Consider the following 18954-nt stretch of genomic DNA (forward strand, 5'->3'; position numbering starts at 1 on the left):
TCAGGTAGCATAGCTAGTCTCACAACCAGTCAGGTGGAAAAACATTCTGTTCAGAAAGAAAATAATACAATAGCGAAACTGCATCAAGATGATCCTACCATAACATTTACAAGATCATCCTCTCAACCTTTCTAGGCACAGACATCCACCTATAGCAGTTCTTAGATCGTACTTCCTTTGAACAACATCTGGCATTTCTCTTAAATGGTAGATTATTGGCTTAATGATAATTCAGTCCTTCCTGAAATCAAAACTCAGAACAATATCAGATTACAGTCCCAAGAGATTTTACCTCAGATATTTGGGCTAGGTATAGTTATCATTATTATTATTTTTCTTGTGTTGTACAATAACAGTTAACAATAAACAAATACAAGGCTTGTATTATTCATCCTCTCTAGTTTAAGTTCTGTGTTGGTGCAGAAATCAATCATTAGAAATTAAGAAAAAAATCCATAGATCTGGGATCTGTTGATACTAAGTTGACTCATCATGTAACTTCAATACATGCCATTCCAGGTGTACTTTCATATTTTCAAAAGCAATGACTATCAGGTCAAAATCACTTTTTAAAAAATAAATATGTAAGCCCCTCTACTTAAGCTGTGGGAGAGCCTAGTTTCTCATTAATTTCATTATTTTAGAACTTCACAACATTCTTTCAACAACTTCTCATAAAGTCTATGATATTTATGACCTCAAACAAGGCTAAAGATCCAGGGGACTGAAAATCTAGCAAATCCCCAAAGAACTTCTCATATATTTACCAAATCTGTGGTACTTTTCCAAACTCTAAGTAATTATATCATTATCATTAATTTTACACAAAATATACACAGTTAATTACTTGACAGATTTTTTTAAACCATTATGGCAACAGTCTCTATCACAAGAACAGATAATTTTCCAAAACTACAAGTGTATCTCCCTCTGAATATAAATTTCAAATTAACAGTATTTCTTATATGGATTCTACTATAATCTCTTTGAAGATATATCGTAGCTTCATTTATCCAGCTCTGATCTTTCTCTTAATCTCTAGTGTTACATCTCCACATGTCTATTAGACATCCCCAATTGTATGTCTCAGAGATAGCTTCAACTCAGCGTGTCTAAAACAGAACTCATCTTTCTCTCCTTCTTCCTAATTTCTCTGCTACTGTGGAGTCTCCTAGCCACCCACAAGCACAACCTAGGTGTCATCCTTGATTCCTCGCTCTCTCAGACATATACCCCACATTCAATTAGTTGCCAACTCTTGACATTTCTACATTTATAACATCTCTGTTACATAACCCTTTCTCTCTTCTGACACTGCCACCACCCTGGTACAGGCCCTCATTACCTCATGCCTGGACTATTGCAGTTGACAGGTTGAGCTGTCTCCAATCCATCCTCCACTAGACTGTCAAGTTGCTTTTCCTGAAGTGTAAGTCTGACTATGTGCTCCCCCACTGCCCTGAATTTAATCAACTTCTGTGTCTCTATATTGCTTCCAGTAATGGATATAAAACCCTAATGTTTGGCTTTTAAAGCCCTCTTTAACCTTATCTCTTCATGGTCTTCTAGACTTCTTAGACCTTATGTTGCCTCCTTGCCGTCCCTTACACAAGATACTCTATCCCCTTACTATGCTAGGCATTTTCATTAGCTCTCATCCACACCTGGAACTCTCTTCTCTCCCTTTTCGTCTCTGCTTTCTAGCTTCATTGGCTCACTTCAAATCAGTTAAAATTTCACTTTCTCCAAGAAGTCTCAATCCCCTTTAATACTAGTGCCTTTCCTCTGTTGTTTCTCTCCCATTTATCCTGTTTATTTCTTGTTTTATGTAATTGCTTGCATGTTGTCTCCCCTATTAAACCACCAGCTCCCAGAGAACATTCTTCATGTCCCTAGCACTTAATACAATTGCCTGGCTCATGATAGGATCTTAATAAATGCTAGTTCTTCTCCATAATCCTTCCAACATTGATGCTTCCTATCTTTTGTCATTTATTTCAAACTTGCTGGGAATGAGGTAAAAAAAACACTCAGGAGTTGTTTTGATTAGCATTTCTCTAACTGTTAGGGGGTTTGAAATAATCTCAGATATTTGTTGGTCATTTATAATGCTTTTTTGAGGACTATTTGTTCATATCCCATGATCACTTATCCATTGGGGAATTGTCCTTGGATTTACTTGTTAAGTTTTCATATAGCTTGAGTATGAGGCCTTTATGTGCAATGCAAAGATTTTTTTCCCCCAAATGACATTTTTTTTTATCCTACACATTGTTACCACAAAAGCTTTCCAATGTCATATAATCAATATTACCTAATTTATCTTTTGTGATTTCCTCTTTTTTGAGTTTAGTTAGGAATTCACCACTTAACCATCTTCAAGATTCATGATATGTATCCATGCAGACATTATTTTTGTATGTTGTAAATCATTGGTGTAAACAAAATATCTGGAAACTGCTTTCCTATTTTCTTGGCAATTCTTGTCAAACAGAAAGTTCTTCTAAGTAATTTATGTTCTCAGATTTATTCTTACTTGGCTGAACTGTTCTACTGATCTATTTTCTTTTTTTACTTCTTAACAAGTACTAAATACTTCTAAAGATTACTGATTTATAATATAATTTGTGTTGTGGAAGTGTTATTCCATCTTTAATCTTACCTTTTTTTCATTCCCTTGATATTCGGGATCTTTTGTTCTTTGAATTTTTTAATTACTTTGTCTGGCTCTATATAGTATCCTCTTGGTAGTTTGAGTGACGGTGTACTAAATCTATGAATTAATATAATTTAAGTAATATCCTCAGTTTTTATTACATTATATTAATGCAGCCCAATTATGAGTAATAAATATTCATCTGTTATTTAATTTAATCTTTATTTCTTTCGATATTTAAACAAATCTTGAATGTGCCTTATTAGATTTACTCCCAGATATTTTATGCATTTTTGTAGTCTATTTTTCAATGTAACTTACTTTCTTATAGTTTCCTTCTAGATTGTTATACATATATAGATATGTACGTACATACATATGTTTGTGTGTATTTGTACTGTATGTATGTGTGTATACGTATAGGTGTATATATATATATATATATAAAACCAATTTTTCTTGCATTATGTTGCTTTACTGAAGCTATTAATTTTGTGAATATCTCTGCTAATACCACTAGTTTTTCTGAATAATCAAATAGGGACAATTTTGTCTCTCCTTTGTCTATGTTTATGCTTTTAATTTCTTTCTTTTGTATTATTGCTTTCACTAACATTTCCAGAACTAAAATAGCTATGAAGAGAGCAGAAGATATTTTCTTTGGCCCTGTATTCATGGTTGTCAACCAGAAATTTAAAAAAAAAAACTTTCAAAACAGAAAAAATTAGGCTCTTTTATCAAGGGAAGGGAATTGTAATCCAGAGCCACCAGGTAGTACAAGGGTACTGGAGTGCCCAAGAGGGGAAGAGAAAGGGGCAAGATTAAATATATTTCATCCTGGAGGGAGTCTTATGGCAGAGCCTGGAGACCCAGTTAAGTAAGTTGTTTCGAATAGCAACCAAAAGTCCATAAAGAAAGCTAGGGGAGGCTTGGGAGTGGTGACATCTGGTCCTAAAGGTACTCTTTTCTTTTTTAAATTGGTTTCAATCAGAAAGGGGCTCTTTTCTTTATTTAATTGTTTTTTATAGTTCCCTTGTAACTGGTTTTGACCACCTTCAGGCAGTTTGCAGCCCTGAGATATTGCAAGGTCAGCTGCAGTCAACTTCATTAAAAAGTTTCTATTGTTTGTCCATTTCAAATGATTTTAGATTTTAGATTTAGAAATATGTCTAAGAATTATAAGCTCTGCTGTTCCAAAAGGTACTGGGACACTGTTTCTCCCTATTTTACGGAGCATTCACTCAAGGCAGGCATCACATGGTAGTCAGAAGAAGGGATACAAGGACAACTCTCAAGGTCTCTGAAGAATGTTGGAATCCATTGTGAGACAAAGGAGGCACTGGCAAAAGACTGCCTACCATAGCATGCCCACATCAAAGAAGGTTCTGTGCTCTGTGATCAAAGCAGAATTGCAGTAGCTCAAAAGAAACATGAGATGTCTGTCTCCACTCAAATGTTCATATACACTATTTGTGTCCAACCTATGGTAGTGTTGAGGTTTAGGTGTGCGGGAACCCCAAAATAGCAACACATGTCCTGCCCAAATGAATTTGACCCAAGTTTTCTTTCAGCCAAAGACAAGATTTATTAAAATGCCAGTAGAAGCTGGGCATGATTCTAAAAATCTTCCACATTGGCCAGACTCTTATGCAATCTGAGCCCTGGCCAAACTCTTTTTTTTTTTTCTTAAGCAATTGGGGTTAAGTAATGTGCTCAAGGTTATATGACCAGTTGTTTTGTGTGGGTGCTAAGTATCTGAGGTCGGAACCGATCCCGGGTCTCCCGACTCCAGGGCCAGCTCTCTTACTTACTGCGCCACCTGGCCACCCCTTCTGGCCAAACTCTTAAGGAATCCAAGCACTTTCATCAAGGCAAGATGGATCTTTCATACAGAAGATTGTGGGAGCAGAGAAGGGGTCTAGATGGAATTAAGGGGATGGTGGTACAGGGTGTGTCCAGGTGTAGATAATGAAAGGGCAGTTAAATTAACTAGGAAGGGCCAGTTGTCCCAGTTGATGCCAGGGACCTGGGCCACTTGGGAAAGTCCAGGGGCTTTTCTTTTTGGGGGGTAGAGATAGCAAAGACATGGTCTTTTCCTTTTGAAGGTTCAGATCCCATACCCATCATTAGAGCCTTTTGAGCATATATTGGTCTAATCAACCACAGTGTTACACACTATACCTTGACTCCAAAGTAGCGATGTCATTTTGGTCTTCTTCAAGAACAAAGAGGTAATGAAGGAATCTGACCACTTAGAATGATCAAATTCTCTTTACCATACTCTAGCTCTTTATGTCCCCACCCAGGTACCACAGCAGAAAGTATTTAAAGTTTATGTTTTAACTCATATCTAAGGACTCATCAAGGAGAAGAGAGAATAGAAAAATATTCACTGTACAATATAAATCAGATAAGGGAAAGGTACTTATTTAATCCACACAAAAGAAATGCTAAATTAAAAAAATATTCTCATAAGTACATATTGACAGGGAAAAAAACACAAAAATAAATTAAATATTATATAATCATAGTGAACATACTTGTCTCAGAAGAAAGAAGAAAATGAACTTCCTTCATCTCTTTGTGAACTTGGGCAGGATAGAGGTGTGAACCATTCTATATATTTCCAGATTTAGTAGCTAGCTATGTTGATTAGTTTTATTGAAATGCTTCTTTTTTCTCTTTATTTCTTGTTATAATGGATTGTATTGAGTAGTGGGCACTGGGAAGTGAAGGGATATATTTAACAATGTACATAGCAGAAACAAAATGATTTTTTTTAAATCCTTATATTGGCTTGGATGTGAAATGCTCTAACTAGAAGGGAATAATCAAAACAAAGCAAATAAATGGAGGAAACTGCAAGCCTAAAAATTAAAATGTTAAATGTGAATGGATTAACAATCCAATAAAGATGAAAGCATGTGGCAAAATGTCTAAGAAATCAAAATCCAACTCTCTGCTATGTAAAAAAAACAAAAAGAGGGGCGGCCAGGTGGTGCAGTGAGCAAGTGTACCGGTCCTGGAGTTGGGAGACCTGGGATCGGTTCTGGCCTCAGATACTTAACACCCACACAAAATAACTGGCCGTATAACCTTGAGCAAGTTACTTAACCCCAATTGCTTATTAAAAAAAAAAAGAAATAGTTATGTACAAAATAAAAATGAAAGACTGGAATAAAAGTTGTTGAACATCAGATGATTCTAAAAGTGCTAGCACTGCAATCATGCTATCAGATAAAATTCATAGTATATAAACAAGAAAATGACATTATTTTTTAAAGGAAATATAGATAATGGAACAATATTAATATTAAACATAGATTCTCAAATGGAAGAGAAAAATTAGTAAAGAAAGTGCTAATTGGATTGCTACGGTATAGATAATAACCTGAAAATTACAGTATATTTTAATGTTCATCTCTCACAGTCAAACAAATCTAACAGAAAATAAATAAAAAGGAAAATACAGAACTAAATGGGCTTTTAGAAGTTACATCTCAAAGCTTGTTGTATCTTCTGAATGGGAACATAAAAATATGTTCATAATTCTCAGCGCTATTGTTCTACTTTTGCAAAAATAGATGATGTCCTAGGCACAGAGAAATTGTAAATTCATATAAAGAATCAGAAATTATAAATTCTTATAAAGAATGAGACACAGTAAACATATCCTGTATAGACCATAGCAATAAAAATTATAATTTATACTGGGGACACAAGCAAAAGATAAAGACCAAAATGAAGACTTGATGACAACATTCTGAATAACAAGAAGACTAAGAAACACGTGGAGACAATCTAAAAACTATATGAAAAAGAATGATAATGATGAAATAATATCACAAAATTTCTGTGATGAAGCTAAAACAATTTTCAAAGAAAAAAACTTATTTCTGAATATATACATTAATAAAATAGAAAAAAAGAAAATATTAGTGAACTAAGTAATCAATTAAAACATAAACATCCTAAATAAACACAAAGGAGGAACTCTTTTAAAAAAATTTTCCTGTAAATAGTATTTATTTTTTCCAATTACATGTAAAGACAATTTTAACATCCTTTTTTTTTGGAGGGAGGAAGACAAGGCAATTGGGGTTAAGTGACTTGCCCATGGTCACACAGCTAGTTAAATGTCAAGTGTCTGAGGCCAGGTTTGAGCTCAGGTTCTTCTGACTTCAGGACCAGTGCTCTATTCACTGCACCACCTAGCTACCCCAACATTCATTTTTTATATAAAATTTTGAGTTTCAAATTTTTTCTCTCCCTCTCTCCTCTCCTTCCTCCCTAAGATTATAAGCAATTTGATATAGGTTGTATATGTGCAATCATGTAAAACATATTTCATATTAGACATGCTGTGAAAGAAGAAATAAAGCAAAAGGAAATTTTTTTAAGTAAAAATAGTATGCTTCAATTAGTATATCAAAAATAGTATAGTTCAATCATATTCGTTGAGACACTTCTTTCTCTGGATATGAATAGAATTTTCCATCATGAATCTTTTACTTGTCTAAGATCATTATATTACTGAAAAGAGCTAAGTCACTTATGGCTGATCATCACACAATGTTGCTGACACTGTGTACAATGTTCTGTTTCTGCTCATTTCACTTTTTGTCAGTACATTTAAGTCTTTCCAGGTCTTTCTGAAATCCTCCTGCTCATCATATCGTATAGCACAATAGTACTCTATTACATTAATATACCACAACTTGTTTAGCCATTCTTCAATTGATGGGCATTCCTTCAATTTCCAGTTCTTGGCGACTACAAAAAGAGCTGCTACAGATATTTTTGTACACAGAAGTCCTTTTTCCTTTTCTATGATCTCTTGGGAATATAGACCTAGTAGTGCTATTGCTGGATCAAACATTATGCACAGTTTAATTGCCCTTTGTTCATAGTTGCTAATTGCTGTCCAGAATGCTTGGATCAGTTCACAACTCCACCAACATTAGTGTCCAAATTTTGCCACATTCCTCTGTAGCATTCATCAATTGCCTTTTCTGTCATGTTAGCCAGTCTGATAGGTATAAGGTATTACCTCAGAGTTTGATTTGCTTTTCTCTAATCAGTAGTGATACAGAGCATTTTATATGACTATAGATAATCTTGATTTCTTCACCTGAAACCTGCTTATACATAACCTTTGACCATTTATCAATTGAGGAATGACTTGTATTCTTATAAATTTGACTCAGTTCTCTATAGATTTGAGAAATGAGGACTTTATCAGAGACACTTGCTGTAAAGATTGTTTCCCAGATTTCTGTTTTCCTTCTAATCTTGGTTGCACTGGTTTTGTTTGTGCAAAAACCTTAATTTAATGTAATCAAAATTATCCATTTTGCATTTCAAAGTTTTCTCTATCTCTTGTTTGGTCATAAATTCTTCCCTTCTCCATAGATCTGAGAGGTAAACTATTGCTTGCTCTCCTAATTTGCTTTTTTTTTTTTCAGTTTGTCAATAAATATTTATTGAGCACCTACCATGGGCCAGGTTCAGTGCCGTTTAAGGCAGTGGGTCAAGCTGAGTCCTAGAAGAAGTAAGGGATTCAGTGAGGAAGGAGTACTTTCCAGCCATGGTGGATGTTACAGAGTGGTAGAGGTCAGGCATGGAGTGTTACGTGTGAGGAACAGCAGTAAGGTGAGGTTGTAAGCTATAGAATGGGGAAAATACATAAAGAGACCAGAAAGATTGGGTGGGGACAGGGTGTGATGGGCTTACAAAGGCAAACAACAAAGTTAGACTCTTACACCAGGGAAAAGAGGAGTGACTAGAATTTACTGAGCAGAGGAAAAACAAGGTTAGCTCTATACGCTCTTGGACAAAAATCCCTTTGGCAGCTGTGGGGACACCATATTGGAACTGGGGAACAGCTTGAGGTGGAGAGACCAGTTAGGAATGGACTATTATAAAAGTCAAGGCAAGTCAGGCTGACAGACTGAACTAAGGTGGTGGGTGTATGTAATGTTAATGGGATTTAAGATCTTCCCCACCCATTGATAGGCCTCACTGTGGAGCCCATTAAGGGAAGCTTGCTTAGGAGGGTTGTGATGCCCTCTGGCTCTGAGAAGTATATATATATACTTTGCTTTTGGGGCTTACATATGAGAAGGATCTTCTGATTCCCAGATTCTGAGTGGCCTTTGTTCAGAATTCCCTGACTGCTCAGATGTAAAGGCTCTTTCCATCCAGGAATGTATGTAAAGTGTATTGCTGAATCAGGCAGTCAGAGTCCTGTCTGTTGGTCTTTATTTCTGTGCTTGTATTTTCTTTGTACCAAGGGTGCTGACTTTCCCCCTGAACTTCTCATGCTTCTTGTATCTGAATGTCAAATTTTCTATTCAACTCTGGTTTTTTCAGCAAGTATGCTTGCAAGTCCTCTATTCCACTGAATGACCATATTTTCCCCTGAAACATGATATTCAGTTTTTCTGGGTAGGTGACTCCTGGTTTTAATCCCAGCTCCTTTGACATTCGGAATATCATATTCCAAGCACTTCGATCCCTCAGTGTAGAAGCTGCCAGATCCTGGGTTATCCTGATTGTGTTTCCACAATATTCAAATTGTTTCTTCCTGGCTGCTTGTAATATTCTCTCCTTAATCTGGGAATTCTGGAACCTGGCTATAATATTCCTATGAGTTTTCTTTTTGGGATCTTTTTCAGCAGGTGATCAGTGGATTCTTTCAACCTCTATTTTGCCCTCTCGTTCTAAAACATCAGGGCAGTTTTCTTTGAGAAATTCCTGGAAGATTATTTCTGGGGTCTTACATTGATCATGGCTTTCAGGTAGTCCAATAATTTTTAAATTATCTCTCCTGGATCTGTTTTCCAGGTCAGTGTTTTTTCCCATGAGATATTTCACATTGCCTTCTATTCTTTCATTTGTTTGGATCTGTTTAACAGCATCTTGATTTCTCATAAAGTCATTAGCTTCCATTTGCTCCACTCTAATTCTGAAGCCATGATTCTCCTCATTGAGCTTTTGAGATTCTTTTTCCATCTGGAAAATTTGGCTTTTTAAGGCATTCTTCTCCTCATTGCCTTTTTGAGCCTCTTTTACCATTTGAGTCAGTCTGTTTTTTAAGGTATTATTTTCCTCGGTCAGGCTGTTGACTCTCATTTCATAATTTTCTTGCATTGTTCTCATTTCTCTTCCCAATTTTTCCTCCACTTCTCTTATCTGCTTCTTAAGGTCTGTAATGTAATGCCAAGGAAAGGCAACTTCCCAAGGTTCAAAATACCAGCATAGGTGCTCTCCATTTTATTCAGTGACAAACCAAGAACAGAGAAGATAAAAACATGACATCATTCAAAATACAGCATTTACTAAGGGTGATTAAATAATCTCCAAGTACTACCCCACCCCAGGACCTTCCACTCATTCAATCAATTACAGAGTCCCTTTTCTAAATACTACTCCACCCCTAGGCTGTACCTTCATTTAGTCCACCACAAAACCCCTCTTCTCAAATGGAGATTAGTTTCCAAACATAAGTAAAGTACATTCATTTGTTCAACCATAGAACACAAAAAGGTCAAAAGTTCCCCACCCCTGGATCACAATTGAATCTACCCCAGAGTTACATCAAGTTTAAGCACAACACTTAATACCCAAATGGAGGTCTTTTCTTCATCTTGACAGGAGGCAAGTTCTCAGCAATCTTAGTTCCTGGGGAGACAAGGCTTAGCAAGGCCACAAGATACATTGCCAGTCCCTTCATTAATTCATCCTCTGTCTGTAGAACAGTCCTAGAACCCCTGAAAACATTAGCAAAACCCTCTCCCAGGATTTCTGTAAACATAAAACAAGAAAATCCTTCTTCAGGGCTTCTGAACCAACAGAAAGGTTCCCAGACCCCTGCAACAACAGCACTGTCCTTCACCAGTGGACAGTATTCACTCTGTCTGCAGGACAGTCTCCAGACCCCTGCAACAACAGCACTGCCCTTCACCAGTGGACAGTATTCACTCTCTGTCTGCAGGACAGTCTCAGGAGCTCTTAGCCAACAGCCAGGTTCCAGGACTTCTTCAACAAAAGGACTGTCTTTCACCAGTGGACAAATCTGGCAAAACAACATCAAAACAGACAGACAAAGTACCAGCAAAACAGCCATGTCTCCTCAGTCCTTGGCAGCTCAGGGGGCAGGTCTCAAAAGTCCAGGGCAATTCAATCCTCTCAGTCTCTCTCTCTGCCTCCACGAGGTGCTGCTTCCAAAAAGTTCTTCTGCCTCTCTCTTGTCTCTCCAAATCTACGTCACCAGCTCCTCCCAGTTCAGGACTCTCTTTTCACATCAACAAGTCCATCCCACAGGTGGGATTAACAAGCTCTGGGTTTTAACACAATCAGTTTGAAAACCAAGCCAATACAGGGGGATCTTTCTATTCCATTACTATCACAAGGTCCTCTATGGCCTGTAACCAGCTCGTATTTTCTTTTAAAGCTTTTGGTGCAGGAGTTCTGACTTCAGTGTCTTCCTCCTGTTCCATGCTTTGCTCCTTTTTGTCACCAAAATGGAAGTGTAATGTTGGAATCTTCTGTCTGCTTTGTTTCCTTTGCCTGGTCATGTTGCCCCTCAGTTACTTGACCCCTCAGTTACTTGACCCCTGGGCTTTTTGCCACAGTAGGACTCTGTCACCAGACAGGGGAACTTTGGTCCCAAATGCTGGGGTTTTCTCAGCTGCTGGAGGTATTAGATGGGTGCCCTCTCTGAGGTCTCCACACACTCTGGAAAGCTGGACATATACCCCAGGACCTCCACTCTAGACTGCAATCCAGATCCAAGAAGGTTAAAGCAAGAGCGATTACCCCTCGGACTGGTGCTTGGTCCCCCTACACTCTGCAGGCCAGGAGCTGAAGCTGCCACGTGGCACTGGCTGGCTGTGCTGGTGTCTCAGTGGCTTCTCGCCCCAAGGGCAAAAGCCACGCACTCCCACTTACTGGGTCCCCAAAGTCCAGACTGCACTGACCTCTCACTTTGTCCTTTGCATCTATGTGTTGCTAAATCTGGAAACAGCCACAGCTGCTGCTGATCTGTAGTCCCTCTGGCCGGTGGCTGGTCCGACCTGCCCTGGGCTAAAGCCTGCACTTGGGGCTGGGCTCGGCTCCCAGAGAGCTGTGCTGGCCAATTCCTGCCGGCCTGCTGGGCTGTCCTCAGCGGGAGGTTAGCTTCTCTGTGGCATTTTGTGGGTTCTGCAGCTCCAAAGTTTGTTCAGAGTCCCCTTTTTACATGGATTGGGGAAGGTGGAAGCTGGAGCCCAGCGGAGGTCCTGCTTCTAGTCCGCCATCTTGACTCCACCTCCTAATTTGCTTTTAATGTATCATCTTTTATGTCTAAATCATGTACCCATTTTGACCTTATCCTGTGTCCCACTGCAGCCAAGGCCATCTCCAGTCATCCTGATCTATATCTTGCCACTAGATCCATATGATTCTGAAGGAGAGAATGAGGCTAGTGACCTTGCCCAGCTCTCCACTACTTAAATCCAATTCACTTGTAAGTCATGCTATCACCTTCTTGATGTCATAGTCCTCTTCGAGAACAAGGGATAAACCACATATTATATATTGCAGTTACCTTCCTTTACATATATTATATACAATAAAATAAGTAATAACAATATAAATAATATATAATACAATAGGAATTTATAAATGCAATAATATAATAAAATATATAATCATAATAATATATGTAATGGAAGGTAACTGCATGGTAGAAAAAAGAAGATAATTCACACACACACACACACATACACACCATAATTAACTAGAGAAAAATGAAAGGAACCAGCAAAACAACAAATAAAACAAACAAAAAGAAGCATGACTTCATGACCTCAAAAAGTGAATGAGTGATCCTCATTTAAGTAGGAAATTTTCCCTCATCAACACTTAGGCGGATAGAATCTTTGATGAATAAGTCCCTAGAAACGTCTGTCTTAAGGAACATAAGTACTCTCCAGCACCTTTACCTTTTCTCATGCCTTCCTGGCACATCATGTCAGCAGGAGGAGTTGGTATGGTCCTTGGTCCTTGCTGCCACTATGATCCCCCCTTTAACACTGTATCACCCTGTTGAGGTCCTGAAGACTATCCTCTCCCTCTTTTCTCAGGGAGTTCAGTACCTAGCTCAGTCATATTTCTGCCCCAATCTTTGTCCTTAATATTTAGAGGATTCAGTTTACAATTTGATGGCACCCTTGCTTTTGAGTTCATGAACTTTCTCAACTCTCTGTATCTTCATTCTTTCTCCAGGTCAGACCCTTAATCTCATCATTATTTACAAGTATCCTAGATCCACAATCCATAACTCAATTTCTGCTATCTCACCATAACCTCCATTCACCTTCCTAAACCTGTTCTTAAGCTTCACCTTGGCCTTTAATCACTCCAACTTCTGCCTGATTTCCCAGGCCATCATCCCTACTCTGATTTCACTTTCTTCCCTTTTAAATCTTGACTCGATAGCTAACCAGTTAAATTTGACATTATTCTTCATCCTTAAGTCCTTTGCCCCCTTGTTCTCTTACCTCTGATCCTTATGGACTTTCCCCATCACCTACCTTCTCTGTTCTTATTTGTATAAGGCTTTGTACACTTTGTACCTGTGGAAAAGCCAGTCAACCACACTTGGTGAAACCACTACAAATTTATTATCCAATTTCAATTTGATCCTTGCTATTAGAGGTCAGTCCTTTTACTCTTCTCTATCCCATTCTCCTGAGGATATATTCCAAACCTCTTCTTTCCTGAAGCCACCTAAAACAAACCCTGCTACTGTCTCAGTAGAAGAAGTTGCCAAATACTACTGCTTTATAAAATGAACCCCCTTTCTTCTCCAACTCAGCACTTCACGTCACCTCAGTACCACCTCTCAATCTCTTCTGCCTTCTTCCGGTCTCATAAAATGTCCTTTTTATAAATATCAGACCCTTGGGGCAGCTACATGGTGCAGTGAATAAAGCACTGGGCCTGGAATCAGGAGGATCTGAGTTCAAATTTGACCTCAGACACTTAACACTTACTAGCTGTGTGACTGAGTAAGTCCACCCCAATTTCCCTGCATTGCCCTCTCCTAAATAAATAGATGGATGGATGGATGGATGGATGGATGGATGGATGGATGGATGGATTGATGAATAAATAAATAAATAGATAAATTAATTAAGTAATAATTAATTAATTAATAGATATCAGACCCTCTCCACCTCTGTTTGTGCCTTTGATCCCATCTTCTCAAGTCTCTTCCAGATCTTGTACCTTGTAGCCATTCCCATTCTGACCCTAATTTTTATTTCTCCCTATCTATTACTTCCCTTCTGTTTATAAACATGTCCAGGTCTCTCAATCTTTGAAGAAAAAGGAAAAAACAAAACCTTTGCACAGCCTACTGTCTCTTCAAACTATGGTTCGATGTCTCTTCTCTTTTTCATAGCCAAATTCCTAGAAATAAGCTGTCTGCTTTTGTTACCTTCACTTTCTCAGATCCTGCTCAGATCTCAAACTCCTGCAGTTTTTTTTTATTTTGATATATTTGGGTCTATTAAGTTACAAGAAGGTATAATATATAGGTATAAGAAGTTTTGAGGTGATGATGATCAGTAAAATATATATGAAAAAGAAACAGATGAGATGTGGTAAAATAGGGATAATAATCGCAAGTCAAGACAGTAAATAGAAACATCAGCAATTTATGACTACAGCTGAAGTCATACCAAGTAAAAGCAAATGTTTTGCTGAGTCATTGGTTTTAATCAGCTGATCATATACCAGAAGCAAACCAAAATTTGAAGGGTTGTGACATTACCATGGCCCACGAAATGGTTTGCAAAATGTATTTAATTTATATCCCTTCAGTTTAAAGTATTTTCTTTTAATAAATATTTTATTACCTATAATAAGTATTATATATTTTAGATAAGTTAATACATCAAGAAATTTTTATTCAAAGAGTCCAACTATAACATTTGTTATAAAAACCACTATGTCAATATGCTATCTATATCAACATCAATGAGGATTTTTATTTGTGCCCATGTTAAAAAAAACTTTCCCCTGAAGTTTAAATCTGTTTGTTTTTGAAAGGCAGAGTATAAGCTAATTTTATTTTTTTCAGATGCTCCCAAGTTTGTATCAAACCAAACAATCTATTATTCTTGGGAAGGAAATCCCATCAATATAAGTTGTGATGTGAAAGCTAATCCACCTGCATCAGTCCTTTGGAGTAGAGAAAAATTATTTTTGCCATCCAAAAATACCACCAATTTAAAGACTTACAGTGCAGGAAGAAAGATGATTTTAGAGGTAAGTGTTTAAATATAAATAGGTTGTTTTATGTGTAAGTGTTCTTAAATCCGTTTCATGGAATGCCTAATAATTATGAATATGAAATTCTACATGATTATAAATCAAATTGAGATATAATAATTTAAATATCTTTCATATAGTCAGTGAAGTTACCGATTTTTTTTTAGTCATATGTGTTTTTCTTTCTTTGACAGTACCTGTGATTTCATTAGTATGGAGAAGAAACTTCCCCTACAAATATAGTTTGGCATATGATCTGCAAGTTCTGGTCTTAGGTACTTCAGAGGTTAAGTGGCCTACTTAGGGTTTCATGGCCAATAGTTATAAGAGGCAGGACTGAACCCAGGCCTTCCTGACTCCAAAGACTGCTCTCTATCTGCTACTCAATGCTGCCACTTTAGGATCTCCCAAAAGGGGCAACTAGCCTTTGCTTGAAGACCTTTGGCTAGGAGAAACACACTGTCTCCTAAGATAGCTTATCTCAGTTTTAGATAACTACTTATTAGAAAGTTTTTCATTATATCAAACCTGAATTCATCTCTCGGCAACTTCCATCCCTCATGATTCTGCCTTCCAGAGCCAAGCATAGTCAGTGTTTCTGGAGTGGACATGTCAATCAGCCACCCCACAGCACCACTCTTCACCCCGGTGAATTCTCAAACCAAAATACCTTTCCTTAACCACCACTCACTTATGTGTTGTCTTCTTACCTCACTCATGTGTTGTCTTCTTACCTCACTCAAAGTGAGAATCTGAAAAGACCTTACCCTAAAAGGGCCAGGGTCTCCCATTGCATCCTGGGCCATCTCCAGTCATCCTGATGAATATCTGGCCACTGTACCCTGATGGCTGTGGAGGAGAAAGTGAGGCTGGTGACCTTGCACAGCCCTCCTCACTCAAATCCAAGTCAAGTGCAGGTCATGTCATCATTCCCTGTTGTCATGGTCCTCTTCGAGAGTAAAGGACAAGCACAATCTACATTTCTGACTACTCCTCAGTCTCCTTTTCTGAGTCTTATCTAGGTCATTCCTACTAATGGCAGGTGTCTTCCAGGGCTTTGTACTGGGCATTCTCCTCTCTTGAGATCTTAAACTTATCTCTTTAGTGATCTCATCAGCTCTTATGGTTGTAGTTATCCCCTCTATGCAGATAACTTTCATATCTACTCATCTAGTCCACATCTTTCTCCTAAACTTCAGACTCACATCTCTAACTACCTGTTGGACAAGTGAATGTCTTATAGAAATCTTAAACACAGTATGTCCAAAAATGAACTCATTTTTGTTACCCCCAAAACTTTTCCAATATCTGTATTATTATGGAGAGCATTGTTTTTCCAGTCACCCAGAGTCACAAGTTAGGTGACACCCTTGATTCTTCACTCTCTCTAAACCCATCCCATATCCATTAAATTGCCATTCCCGACTTATCTACCTTTATAACATCTCTTATACCTCTTTCTCTCAACTTACACTGTCACCACCCCGGTAAGGGCCCTTGTCACCTCACAGTAGGACCATTGCAATGGCCTTCTGGCATCATATCTCCCTCCTCCCCCTCCAATCCATCCTCCACTCATCTATCAAATTGATCTTCCTAAAGTGTAGGTCTGACTTTTTACCAAATCAGAACTCCCTTTCAGTAAACTCCAGTAGCTGCTTATTATCTCCAGGATAAAGTCTTCTCTTTGGCATGCAGAGTCCTTCATAACTTGGCCCTGCCCTACCTTTCCAGTGTTTACACCTAACTTACCCGACAAACTCTGCAATCTAATGGGACTAGTCTCTAGCCTCCATACCATCTCTTACAAAAGATGCTCCACTTCCTGACTGAGGATTTTCAGTGGCTGTCTCCCTTGCCTGAAATGCTTTCCTTCTTCGTTTATGCTTCCTAGTTTCCTTGACTTCCCTGCTAAAATCCCACTTTCTGTAAGAAACCTTTTCCCAGTTGCCCACATTTGTTGATTATTTCCAATTTTTACCTTGTTCATATAAACAATATATGAATGAACAATGTTGTCTCCCCCATTAAACTGCAAACTCACTGAAAGTAGGAGGTGTCTGTTTTTGTTTATCTTGTCCCAAGGCCAGGCACCTAATAACTGTTTGTGGATCGGCCAGCTGACAGACATGACTGAATAAAAAATAACCTTCTCCCTATAAAACTATGACCTTCTTTTGCATTTTTCCTTGACGATAATGCTGAAGTGTTGATATGCTCCATTGGTTTGGGAAAATAGACTTCTGGCAAAACTGCCAAGTAAAAGATTGAATATTACTCCAATTACCACTCACATCCCCCAAAATATGAAAATGAAGACTAATAACTAAAAGGAGAAAGAAAAAAGCATTTCTTTATTTTCCTTTCTTTTTTCCTTATAAAAAGAGGGGGAGAGGAGAGAAGAAATATTGTAACAGAATTTGATGGATGGAATTTGGGGCATTCTACCATGGATAGATCCTTCTCTTGTCTCACTGTCCTTATGTTACTACCTCCTTAAATCTTCTCTGATGTTATTTAAAATGTGCCACAGTAAAGACTTATTATTTTAAGCATTTGTTGACCTCTCTATACTATTGATAAATTAATAAATAGCATAATATATGTGTGTACATATACATACATATTCATATATACACACCTATGATTAAGTGGTGGAAAATCTCCTCACACCCTCCCGATTAAGCAAATTGCTTTAAGTAAAAAGCAAACTATTTTTACCTTTGACTTAGATAATTTTCTGGGACACCAGTGGATCATAGAATCATAGATAGAAGAGATCTTAGAGGTCATTGAGTCCAACCCTTTATTTTACAGATTAGTAAACTGAGGCTCAGAGAGATTAAGTGTTTTGCCCAGATCATACAGCTGCTAATTGTCAGAATCAGATCTTGAACCCAGATCTTTATGACTCCCTTTATTGACTATACCATGCTTCTTCTTCCCTCTCTCCCATCTCCTTTGTGTGATACTTATATTTTCCAATTCATGACTTTAAATATAGAAAAACACCATAAATCAATCCTTGGCTATGATCATGCTACTATAATAATGATATTATTTTTATATAGTGTTTCATACTTTATAAAATACCTAATATAATAATAATATAAATACTTGCATAGAATGCAGAGGGTATTATTTATCCCTGTTTTATAGATGAAGAAATTGAGAATACTTATTTGAGGGAAGATTAGAACTGGATACATATTTCATTAAAATAAGTTTTTTGTTCTATCTTTGTAATGTGCCAAAAGCAATCAATCAGTAAAAGAGCCAGTCTCCAAAAGAGGACTTTGGATATCTTATTTACTGTTCTTGACTTCATCATGAAATAATATATCCCTAGGCTGTGTTCCACCACTCAACAAATGAAAAGTTCTTCAAAAGCAGCTTAGAATTGTCTATCTGCTGCATTAAAGGACAGCTGTTGTGGATGTATCATTATTTGCTATTTTAGATAGGCTGTTACACTTTTAGCGTGGGAATTGAGAAATACTAACACCTCCTACTTGAAAATATGTAAAATTCTCCAGTGTTGGGAGTTATGTGTCTATGTATCTATTGTGTGATTTAATGAAAAAGGAAAAGAATAGAGGTGGCAGCACCTGTTAGGAAGTTATTCAGTAGTTTAGTCAGTGAAAATGAGTAACTTTGTTCATAAATATTGGAACAGAAAGGAGAGGTAGATGAGAAGAGTGTCAAAGAATTAAAATTGACAGGATTTGATAATGTGGGTGTTAGAAATGAGGGAGAGAGAAGAATCAAAGATAACTTCAAGTTTCCAAACATGGAAATGGGTATACATGGACAAAATATGACAAGTTCCTATTGTTAAGAAGTTTACAAATTCAAAAATATGATGAGTTTGGTTGTAGACTTGTTGATTTTGAAATGCAGTGATACATCAAGGTGGAAATGACTCATAGGGTGTGTGTGTGTGTGTGTGTGTGTGTGTGTGTGTGTGTGTGTGTGTG

At 37.5% G+C, this 18954-nt stretch overlaps 1 protein-coding gene across 3 annotated transcripts in view; it reads left to right on the forward strand.

The window, feature by feature from the left end:
* The window catches only part of NCAM2 (neural cell adhesion molecule 2), a 311641-nt gene that overhangs the window by 163893 nt on the left and 128794 nt on the right, over positions 1 to 18954 (forward strand). For all 3 annotated transcript variants that reach the window (XM_069075045.1, XM_069075047.1, XM_069075048.1), the window contains exon 10: positions 14787 to 14974. In XM_069075045.1, coding sequence (XP_068931146.1) covers positions 14787 to 14974 — 188 coding nt within the window. The remainder of the gene's footprint in view (positions 1 to 14786; positions 14975 to 18954) is intronic.

Source organism: Petaurus breviceps, unplaced genomic scaffold (genome assembly GCF_028583685.1).
Source record: "Petaurus breviceps papuanus isolate PSGF00001 unplaced genomic scaffold, PetGlider_PUasm1.0 90897, whole genome shotgun sequence".
Lineage (NCBI taxonomy): Eukaryota > Metazoa > Chordata > Mammalia > Diprotodontia > Petauridae > Petaurus > Petaurus breviceps.